General features: G+C 34.6%; 2 protein-coding genes across 3 annotated transcripts; one reads left to right on the top strand and one right to left on the bottom strand.

Annotated features, from left to right (window-relative positions):
• The first annotated feature begins 3,105 nt into the window (after nt 1-3,105).
• LOC130950575 (transcription factor TCP7-like) lies at nt 3,106-5,491 on the top strand. Its single transcript, XM_057879107.1, has one exon. The coding sequence runs from the start codon at nt 3,559-3,561 to the stop codon at nt 4,360-4,362; it is 804 nt and encodes a 267-aa protein (XP_057735090.1). The 5' UTR covers nt 3,106-3,558; the 3' UTR covers nt 4,363-5,491.
• A 3,863-nt stretch (nt 5,492-9,354) lies between these two features.
• Nucleotides 9,355-11,290, bottom strand: LOC130950631 (F-box/kelch-repeat protein At3g23880-like). 2 transcript variants are annotated; one of them, XM_057879184.1, is made up of 2 exons: nt 11,072-11,290; nt 9,355-10,903 (listed from the first exon to the last, which is right to left on the bottom strand). In XM_057879184.1, exon 2 carries the CDS (start codon nt 10,888-10,890, stop codon nt 9,583-9,585), a length of 1,308 nt encoding a protein of 435 aa, XP_057735167.1. In that variant the 5' UTR covers nt 10,891-10,903; nt 11,072-11,290; the 3' UTR covers nt 9,355-9,582. The 2 variants fall into 2 exon arrangements, with proteins under 2 accessions (XP_057735167.1, XP_057735166.1); XM_057879183.1 differs by having other exon boundaries at nt 11,068-11,290.
• Nucleotides 11,291-11,492: the final 202 nt, after the last annotated feature.

An 11,492-nucleotide genomic window follows, 5' to 3' on the forward strand; every position in this document is an offset into this window, starting at 1 on the left:
TACTAATATGTCCCTAAGTACTCTAGTTTTTACCGTTTAGCTTTATTTAACGTCAAAATTTTACCAGATTAGTTCTAATATTTTTCTATGACCAAATTATCCATAATACTTTTAATTAGTGCCAATTCTACCCTTAGAGACCTAAAATATCATTTTACCCTTTATTAATTTATTTAGTTATTCTAGTTACCACTTTTTATCATTTTACTCCTAACTTTCACTAAAATTTTTATTTAGACCCGAAACTTTATTATAATATACATTTTGACCCAAATAATTTATATAATTATTATTTACCCCTAATGATACTAAATCAGAATTTTACTTATTTTTTATTTAAATTACATTTAACTCTCTTTTTACCCAAAAATAATCATAACACCCTTTTTACTTTTACACTTTTGTTCCATAGGATTAAAATCAGTTTTCTAACATCTTTTTAACCCTTATACATGTGACTTTCATGATCTTTTAATGGATGAATTTTCAGGGATACAATTTTTCATTTTTATCCACTTTTAGTGACTTTTAAGGTTTAAAACTTAAACCCCAAGTACTCCATTAATTTTTTACTATCTCACACATTTTTCAGAGACAAATAGCTTCAAATATCACTCAAATAACAGTCCAAAATAGAGAAGCATCACTGAATTTTTAGAATTAAAAATCAAACACAAAATTACTACAAAGTGGCTCATATAAGCACTGAAAACAAGCACAACCATACTCTAACTAATCATAACCCTTACCTCTTATTGAATTAAGTTCTTAAACTTTTCACACACTAGAAAATGTACACACAAGGGTAGAAACACAGATGGTGATGGTGCAGATTCGTTTTTGGCCGAAAGTATCGCAAAAACGTCAAAATTCAACCACTGCAAGCTCGAAACTCTTTAAGTCCTTAGGCGTGCTCCATGGGTGCTTCAAGAGGAGTTCTCTATACATGGAGGAGAGTAAGGATTCATCATGGTTACTGTTTCTTTTTAAAAGAAAAAGAAAAGGAGAAAAAACAAGAGTTTACCTAGGCGAATTCGGTATAAACGCAAAGATTGGCGAAAATGGACAAGAGTTTGTGCTTGTATGATTTGAGTTCTTGAAGAACACTCGAAGAATAGTGTATGAATGGTGACATAAGGGGCTGAAAATGTAGGTATTGTATGCAGAATTTTTTTTTCTCTCTCTCAAGAATTTGGTCAAAAGAGTGTAAAAATGTGTAAAGTATTTTGTAAATTTTGTGGCAAATTCTTCCTTAAATAAAAAATCAAAGTCTTGCTGAATTTATGATGGTAAAAAGGGCTGAAATTTTCGTGGTCAAGGGTTGGAATTTAATAAAGAAGGGGCATGAAAACGAGGAAGCTTGGTCAGCGCTTGCCTGTCGAGCTTATCCACAGTTAATCGCAGTTAGTTACTCGAGATTAAAAACACAGGAGAGAGGGGTGAAAGGCTGAGATAGTCTCGGCTCAGAGGCTAAGATGGAAAGACAAGTTATTTGGGTGGCAAGTAAGAAGATTTGGGGTCTCTAGGAGTCGTTTGCGAAATACTAGTTAGAAATTCAGTTCGGAGTAAATTTTACCATGTGGTAAAATAATTAACAGCTAAGATTTATTCTTAAAGAAATAAATCATAAATGAATGACTAATAATCTTGGGACACAATTATCAAGGTAGGAATTATTTTACCACTGATTTCAAAATTTTCGTTTACAAGAGTTTTTCTTGGCGCACGCAAAACCGTCACTAAAAATAAATTTCTGACTCAAAAAGTCTCTAGTAAGAAAATAAACCAATTGTAATATAATATCTATTATTTATTAGTCAAACTTGAGTTAGGGAAAATTAATTACCCTCCTAAAATCAATTTTGACCATATTAATGGCCTTTTTTTATTTTTAATTTTTTTTCTTTCTTTTCTCCTTTTTTTCGTTATTTTTTTTACCATTAGGTCAGCCTCCCTATTTTTTATTGAACCGTTATTTGGAATTTTGCGAAATAAATTTGGAAATAGTCAAAAAATCGGTTTATCGAAAAATGAATTCTTACACTTTAAATAATCATTCTAGATATACTTGTATTTTCATAACTAAAAAATTATTATTTTGATTTTGATAAATACAAAAAAATCTGCCTTTTAAATTTGTTAAAAATGTTTAAATTTATTTGGTTTTAATTTTGTTACAAGAAATGTTTAATTTGTATTAAATATACTACTAACAACTTATTTTAAAAAAGATTTAGGACTGATTCAATGACAATTTTATAAAGACTACTTTTAATATAAATAAATTAGATATAAAGTTTTGTTATTAATTGTTAGTTATTAAATATTATTATTGGATTAATTCTAAACTTCTTGAATATTTAACTGGCAAAGATACTTTTTATGTAAAATTAAAATAAAATAAAATTTTAGAATATTTTTAAAATTTTTAATAAATTAAAAAAATATAATTTACTTTATATAAAAATATTATTCGCATATAATTTTAACCTTTAAAGATTTTGAATATTTTTAAATATACATACAAGAATATTTCTTAAAATTCAATTTATGCATTACAAATTAAAAAATATGATATATAACCTTGTATATTAAAATACAATATTACAAAATTTATTTAAAAATCTAAAAATAATTTGATTTAATAATATTATTTTAAAATTTTTATTTACAGTTTTTAAAAGTAACTTTTAGTTTGTCTTACAAAATATAAATTTACCGAATAAAAAGTATAAACTAATTTAGTATTCAAGAAAAGGTTAGACTATTTCGAATTTTCGATACTTAGTATTTAATAGATATTGAATTGGTTTATAATTTCGTAATTAATATTTAGAGGATTTTTTAGAAGCAGTAATTTTTAATATTTTTTATTTTTATTAATTTATATATAAATTTAAAAATATAAATATAAATGATATTAATTTATGTGTATAAATAAACATAAATATAAATTATATATTTTTATACTCAAAATATCTGTAAATACAAATATAAATTATTATTAATAAAATACTAAAAATAATAACAATAATAATAATATGTTTTTGTATTCCTCTAATATTTATTCTAACTCTTAAGAGTTTAGAGGGGGAGAAATAGGAAGGTAAGGGGGAGGAGGAGAAGTCAGAAGAGGAAGAAGATGGAAGCGCGTGGAGGAGTGAGGAGAAGAGAGAGAAAGAGAGAAAATGGGGTATGAGCTGTGGGGGTAAGTAGTGGAGCCCACCACCCATGTGCCCCTTCTCCTGTCTCCACCAGCTCCTGCCGCTCAATCATTAGCCCCCCCTCTCCCTCTTCCTTCCTTCCCTTCTCTCACACCCTAGTTGCCAGCACAAACACCAAACAAAACCCTTCCCTTCTCATCTCTTTTTCTCTCTCTCACTCACTCACTCACTTATACTACTCACCTCAACTCAACTCAACTCAACCCTTCACACACACACATATACAAAAAAATAATAATAAATAATAATAATAATTTCTCTCTCTTCACCACCACCACCGTTACCTTACCCAATCAACCAACCCTACTGCCCTTCACACTCACAAACCACATCCATGTCTAACACCGACGGAACCTCTAACGCCGTTACCAACATTGACACACACCGTCACCACTCACAGCAGCAACCAACTAACGGCGCCGCCCTCGTCGTCAAAAAGCCCCCATCCAAAGACCGACACAGCAAGGTCGACGGACGCGGCCGCCGTATTCGGATGCCTATCATCTGCGCCGCCCGCGTCTTCCAGCTCACCCGCGAGCTCGGCCACAAGTCCGACGGCCAGACCATCGAGTGGCTCCTCCGCCAGGCCGAGCCCTCAATCATCGCCGCCACCGGAACTGGAACCACTCCCGCCAGCTTCTCCTCCGTTTCCGTCTCCGTACGCGGCGGTGCTGGCTCTCTCTCTTCTCCTTCCTCAACCTCCGCAGCGTCTTCGCTCGACCACAAGCCGTTGCTCGCTCCCACTCCCTTCATACTCGGCAAGCGCATACGCACCGACGACGACGCTTCCGCCAAGGACGACGGCGTCTCCGTGGGGCCCGCCGTGGGGTCCTTAGTGGGCCCCGGAGCTCCCGCGGGGCTCTGGGCCCTCCCGACCAGGCCCGATTTCGGTCAAATTTGGAGTTTCGCAGCGGCTGGTCCTCCGCCGGAGATGGTTGTGCAGTCGGCGGCGGTGTCGGTGTCTCAGCAGCAGCAAGCTTCTTTGTTCGTTCACCATCAGCATCAGCAGCAGCAACAAGCCATGGGAGAAGCTTCGGCGGCGAGGCTGGGAAATTACCTTCCTGGACATCTGAATTTACTGGCTTCTTTGTCGGGAGGGCCCGGAAACTCCGGCCGGAGAGACGATGAGCCTCGCTGAATTCGCGGTGGTTTTGGTGGCTGAGATATGAACTTGGAAGATGGTGGTGTTTGTTTCGTATATATATATATAAATATATATATCTTGTTTTGTGTATGGTTATCTCTTTGTTCGTTGTGTGTGCAAAGCAGAAGATGCTGAGTAAAATTTTTAGGTTTAGGGCTCTTTTGTTTTTAGTTTTTTGAGTGGAGAAGTCCATGAATTCAATTAGGGTTTTTCCTTTTTAATTTAATCCCTTCTGGTTTGAAGAATTAATTAGGCTTTTTAGAAGTTCAAAATTGTTTAGAACTCTGGGGTTTTTGCTGGAAGAGAAGAAAAAAAGATGGGGTGAAGAGAGAGGTGATGGATGGATTTGTTTTAAGTTATTTATTATGATGATGATGAATTGCTGCAGATTGAGGCTGGAAGCGGTTTTCAGGACCTTGATCATCAGTGTTTGCTGTGTGCAAGTGCAAATGCAGCTTGGAAATTCATAATGTTGGTTGTGATTAAAAGAAAGCAAGGTTCTCCGAGTTGGAGAGACTAATAAGCTTTGTAATGATAATGGGATTGCATTATTGGTTGCTTGGTTTTTGAGTTTTTCACTTACTCTCGTCCATCATGTCCTAAATCCTTCTAATGGAGTGTACAAGTTTGGTTGTTGTTGCAGCCAGCTTAAGTGCAATTACTAGTAGATTTAGTGTTAATGGTGGTCAAGCTCAACTCAACTTTGCTCCCAATTTGTTGGAGTACACAACTCAACACAACACACCACACTACATTCCAATTCCTGTGAAAGAATTCATGTGTTGTTCTTGTTAATGATATGGGTTTTGGCACAGCTTGATGGATGGTGAGTGGTGTGGTGAGTAGTCAATGCTATCCTCTCTCTCAATCTCTCTATCTCTTTCACTTTCACAGCTAGCTCCTTTGCTGGTCTTAAGTTGTTCATCATGATGTTGTTTTCTGAGGTCACTATAGTGTGTGTGGAAGACCAGTGTTTTGATATTTATTATCTACAATTCTTAGCCATTTCTTAGATTGATGATTATCAGCGTGAGAATAATGCTTTTTTCTTGTATATGTAAGAAGTGGGATTGTTTTTTGGGTTTGCCAGTGATGTGAATAAAAACCCATCTTGTTTTTTCTATTCTTTATTATTATTGCTATCTCTACCATGTTTGATTGATTCTTATCTGTCATTTTCTATGTACTTATGCTGCAGCTAGCCAAGACTTTTTCAATAATTTTCTTTTCTTTTCTTTTTCTTCTGTGGCTATTTTGGTTCTGTTTGCTTTATGTTCTTAATTCTTATGGCCAATTTTGACCTTTTCTGAAGATGGCCTAGCTGTATTTAATAACCCAGTTGCGTCTGTTTTTGTAACGTTCGTCATCATGGTTGGTGTTGGGTTTCATGCTAGTTTGTGTCATTTCCATGGTACTCTTTTTTCTGCTAGTTTTTGTCACTTCCATGGTAGGGTACTACTATATTACTTCTTGCTCTTTTCTGGGAACTTGTAGTCTGGCTTTTCAGTATTTAAGGTAAAATAAAGTTATTGGGTATTCCCAGTCTTAAATATGTAACAAGAAATTATCAAACATTCATGCTCATGGTATGGTTACTATTTTTGACGTTTCACCTTTGGGTAAAAACCAATCCCATGTTGGTGCATTTGATTCAACAATATATATAGACACACACACACACTGGTTTTCATGCTGATATAAGAACTCAATTTTTATGGTGCCATATTAATAATGACATATTTAAAACTGGTTGTTGTTATGTTATGACTTTGGCTTTTATTGCCACACCCTTGGAAACTACCATGTGCCTCTGCTCCCTCGCTTTTCCCCCCATTACTGTCTATTATCTTCCCCACAAAACAAAACCACACAATGCTCTGAGCAAGTTAGCATTGGAAGGAAAAAATAGAAAAGGGATCACCATTGATCTTTTGTGTAACTTACACAATTGCTTTTAACCTGTGACTAATTTGGTTGGGTATTCTACTTCAATCTTCCTCCCTCCAGATTTAAATTTCACTCATAGGATGCTTGGAATCTTTTGAAGCATAACATAAAGAAAAATGCCCCCATCTTTTCTATATTGGTGAGTTGTTTTGACTTGGTATATTCAGACATTAATGTACCAAAATAATTAATGTTCTTATCCATAAGGAATTGTAATGATATATCAACCATGGCTATGCATTTATATTTTATACTTATCATATGGTCTCATATTCAAACTTGGTACATGGGAGTGAAAAACAAGAAAATAATACGCCTTTGATGATGATTCAGTAGCAGTTAGTAAAAAAAATTCTATGTAATTGGGTTGACCAGTCAGGCGTAGTTGCATTCCCGGAGTGAGTAGTAGATAAGGGTCAAGGGAGGGATAGGGAAGGGGGTTGAGTGTACCAACTCATCATTTACTTTTGTGTGTGTGGATTATTGGTGGGGTTTTCAAATTTAGCAATGCCAACATGTTTTCTTAATTATTGCTGAACAGAAAGGTCAGCTCCCAATAATTGATGGGTCCCTGGAATTTAATGTCGAGGTAAAACAAGTTAAAAACCACGTTAATGATTTGAGGCTATATTTCAAACATGGACATCTTCAACGAGCTTGCAAAACTGATTCTGGGCCCACTTCTTTTATTTTTTAAGGCCGTTGAGGTTGGGTCACCTATTTGGGCCATGCAATTTGCAACGCTATTTTTGTGGGCCGAGTCCAAATCTAAGCTACATCCCCTTCTTTTGGTTATCTCCTTGGGTAGGTTAGAGTTTTATGTCATTTTTATGGAAAGTTCGAGGTTGACCATTTTCTTCTATTTTCATTACTCAAATCTTCCTTATCTTTATGTTCTTAAACCCCTTTCCTCTCAATCAACCCTGCAAGGAAAAAGAGAGTCTAACAAAGAAAATTCTAGATGACATATTAGAAATTAATTTGGAATTGATTAAAGCATACGTACACTCCAGGGATTCCATATCTCCCTTTTTGATGACATTTTATACTTGGGTTTTTTGTTTTTTGTTTTTTTTTTTTCCAAAACAAGTTGAGAGAACAAATGCGAATGAAGGAAAATAATCACTAAAAACTGTGGATAAAGTATAAAAAGGTTAATTAATAGAAAAGGCTATTATTCAGAATGATAGTCATACAAAAGGACCAAGTTAGTGTCATTTGGAGACAAGAAAACTATCATTTTAGTTAATTAAAATATCATTCGTGTCCTATCTCCTGATACCTGATACCATACTAATCACTTGATTATCATAATTCACGTTTAAATTATGTAACTGAGAAATTCTATAATAGACATAAACCTCTAACAAAAATATAAAGTTTTTGAAAAAAATTCTAATAAACTTACATGTAAAAATTAAAATACTAAATAGAAACAATATTGGATACAATTCATCTTTATGTCAAAATCTATAAATATATCGTTGTAACTTTTCAAAAACTTATTTGATATTTTTTTTGAAAGACCTATAAATTCATCAATTATTTGACATTTTACTTTCTTTACAAATATATGAATCCATATCAAAATTCACTATTAATTTATTATTCTAATCCCCTATCTCTTGTTTAGGGATGACAATAAGATTTTATGGGATACAGAGTCTCCCACCCCCATCCTCATTTAGTTAAATATCTCTCTTCCTGTTTTATACTTGTTATGAGTCCCATTTATTTATGAAATTTTAAACTTTTTAAAAAAAGATTAACACAATCATAATAAAGTCTTATATAATTTAAATAAATATATCAAATTAAATATAATTTAAATACAAATTTAATATAATAATATACACACAAAATTTTTAATATATATACTATTTGTTTATATTAGCTAAAATCAAGCTTATCAATAAATATTTCAAACTGCGATTCAATAATAAAATATTTATATTTACAAAACCTTATAAATAATAGGTAATTGACTGACATAGTTTCAGACTTTCAGTGAGGTAAGGTATGCTTGTACAAAACATTTCCATAGACCATAGTGATAACAGATCTTAAAAATTAAATCCATGACCAGTTAAATCAATGACGCAATCTTGCAAATGTTACAACTTACAGTGTGCAACAACACCTAACTGCAAATTTCAATCTAGAAACTAGAAGGTGTATTTTAAATTGATTTAATTTAAATATTTAAATATACATTAAAAAAAATCTTAAAATTAATTTTGATAGCATCATTAATTCATTATTCTTTCCTTCTCTCTTATTTTCCTTTCATTCATGCCGAAATTAAAAATTCATCCAACTTCCATTTCCTCTTCTTTCTCTTTACTATATATTTTAATCTTTTTATGAACCAAGTCTTTTTATAAATTAAGTCTAACCAAATTAAATAATAAAATTTAAAATAATATGAATCATAAATTATTATTATTATTATGTTAGACTAATTTAATTAAACTTAATTAACAAAAAGATTTAGATATATAACATTCTTCCTGTAATGAAAGATTTTTTTATCTAGTTTTACTTTGTATTAATTATTTTTAATATTAAAAGTGAAAAACTTTGCTGCTTGGAACCATTCACTAATGGCAACTGATTTTTGCTCTGAAAAAACTTAATTCTACAAAAGATAGTCGAGAATATAAATAAATTTTTGCTAAATGAAAAACTTATATATGCTACCTAACGGAACAACTATTAGTTGAAAAATTCCTTAGAAATAGTTACAATTTCTTTTAGGATTTAAATCTGTTTTCATTCTAAATGTCTCTTAAACACTGTAGAGCACAGCATATAGACGAACGAAAACTCTTAATAAAAAATGGTCATATGAACAGGGTTTTGTTTTCACCATTTTAGCAAGGCCAAGATTGGCATACAAGATTATTATTGATTGAATCGTTCTTATATTCTAATTAATGATAACGAAAAGGTTTATTTGATAAACTAATCTCTATAGTTGACATATTCCCATGTTAAATATGGTGTTGCGTAGCACTCGCAATTTTGTCAAATCGAACCGATACAAAACATAAATTATATAGCATTTCATGATAAATACATATTCTAACTAAAGAAGACAAAGATCGATATTCATAAGGAACCTAATTAAAAAACATTAAACATGAAGACAGTTACACAGAATCTATAAAACACACAAAAGCAAGGCACAACATTGATGATAATAAAGTTATGGATTCAAGTGTAGGAAATCCTTCACCAAAAAGGTACCCAAAATGCAAACCATCTTTAAGTGATTATAGGCTTTGGCTTAATTAAGCGCATTTCAGATGAGCAACTTGGAAGACCAAGGTGGAACGGTGAAACTATGCTTTCATGATAGAGGTGAAAGCCCCTTAGACATGAGTGCTGAGTTAAAGGCCGATGTCTGGGCATGCCATCACCGGAGCTGTCAATATTAGGAAAATCTATGCTGCCATCATTGAAGTTACATAAACAAAACTTGCCACTCGGAGCCAAAGCAAGAAGAACATTTCCCAACATGTATATAGGCCATAATGCTTTGCCTCTAGGACGACGAACTAGTAGCGGGTGGTGGGGGATTATGGCCAATTTAGTCCAAGATTGAGGAACTCCATAGTCCTTCATCAACCAGACAGTCCAATGAGTTTTCTTAGTCTCATAACAAACAGCAAGACAATCCCTCAAGATACCCAATTCGGGTTCCACCTCGTGATCATCATCTGAATCCTTGCTGGGAAGGGAAAACTGACAATAAGTCTCTCTCACCAAATCAAGGGAGATAACCCACACAAAACTAAGATAGCCGTGAAGAAGCCAATTAAGAGTGCCAGTGCCACTAACAAAAAGCCCTTTAAGATGCACCATATGACCCCTGGAATCATCTTCACAAAGATTATGGGGGAAATCCTGGATTGTTCTACAGGTAGTTTTTGGACCGAATGTAAACATTCTGGTGACGGATTCGCCTGATTTCTTATCCACAACCGCGAAAAGCTTATACTTGTCATTCACATGATCATAACCGAATCCGCCAATGGAGAAGAGACCTCCAATTTCAAGCGGCTGAGAAGTGAATCCGGTGCAGGGGTTCCACAGCATGGCACGATGGGTTAATTCATCCTCACGCTCTCCATCGTGCAAGCACAGCAATCCATTGCAAGAGCCAATGATGAGGCGGTGGCGTCGTCCCTCATAGGGAACTACTTTAGTGGGTTCATGGGGAGGGTTCTCCATCACAGATCGTACGGAGAACACTCCGACTGTGGGGTATATGTAGGCTCGGCTATAATAGACCATAAGTGGGTGGGTCAAGGCTGGATCCACCGCCATTGAACGCCGAAGGTGGTCCTTGGCAAATTGGGAACTGGAAATTAGGGTTCTCCATGAACTGCAGACGCTGTTCCTCAATCGAACGAGATACCTCGCCGGTATCCTCAGCAGGACTTCCGCTATGAGCTCGTCCAGAAGGATAGGCGGTGGTTCCGGCCATCCCCCGGTGGTTGTGACAACCTTCCCCTTCCTCGGAACATCATCATCATCATCAACATCATCAGGAATGGGACCCGTCCTCATACGTACGAGGAAACTCCACAATACAGCAGGAATAAGAAATCAAAAACAATATAATTACTAACAATTCTACTCTCAGCGGTATTGCCATTTAATTTACAAGTTCTATAAGAAGAAAAACAGAGGCCTCAACGTTCTCAGTTGAAAAAGAAAAAAAAAAAAAGTAAAAGAGAGACTTACCTACAGGAAGACGGCGCCGGCGATGGTAAGAGAGGAAGGAGGCGTCAACAGGAAGAGGGCCACAAGACACGGGAAGCGAAAGATCTGTGCTGGCGTTGGAACTTCGGATCTATGCAATCTCTTCCAAACACAAATTTAATATAATAATAAGTTATCACCTGTTCCAATGTACTATATGGAACAGCAATGTTCTTAGCACTACCAGGTATGCTTGTAACTTTTGTCCTTTAACAAAGGAATGAATGACTATTTCAACCAATAATATAGTTCTGAAATGACCATATTGGTCAGCTGTACCGGGGAGATTATATTTTATTGGTTTGTCTAGATTTGTGCCATGTGATAAAGCCGGTTCCATTGAGAAATTAAAACCGTCCTGGCACTTCATTCGTATCCAATTGGGGTCAGATCACTAGAGTTGGAAA

The sequence above is a fragment of the Arachis stenosperma genome, chromosome 9 (genome assembly GCF_014773155.1).
Source record: "Arachis stenosperma cultivar V10309 chromosome 9, arast.V10309.gnm1.PFL2, whole genome shotgun sequence".
NCBI classification, from domain to species: Eukaryota; Viridiplantae; Streptophyta; class Magnoliopsida; order Fabales; family Fabaceae; genus Arachis; species Arachis stenosperma.

Bases quoted from the DNA above. Each gene is read 5' to 3' on its own strand.
- LOC130950631 (XM_057879184.1), bottom strand. From the start codon at position 10,890: ATGAGGACGGGTCCCATTCCTGATGATGTTGATGATGATGATGATGTT.
- LOC130950575 (XM_057879107.1), top strand. From the start codon at position 3,559: ATGTCTAACACCGACGGAACCTCTAACGCCGTTACCAACATTGACACA.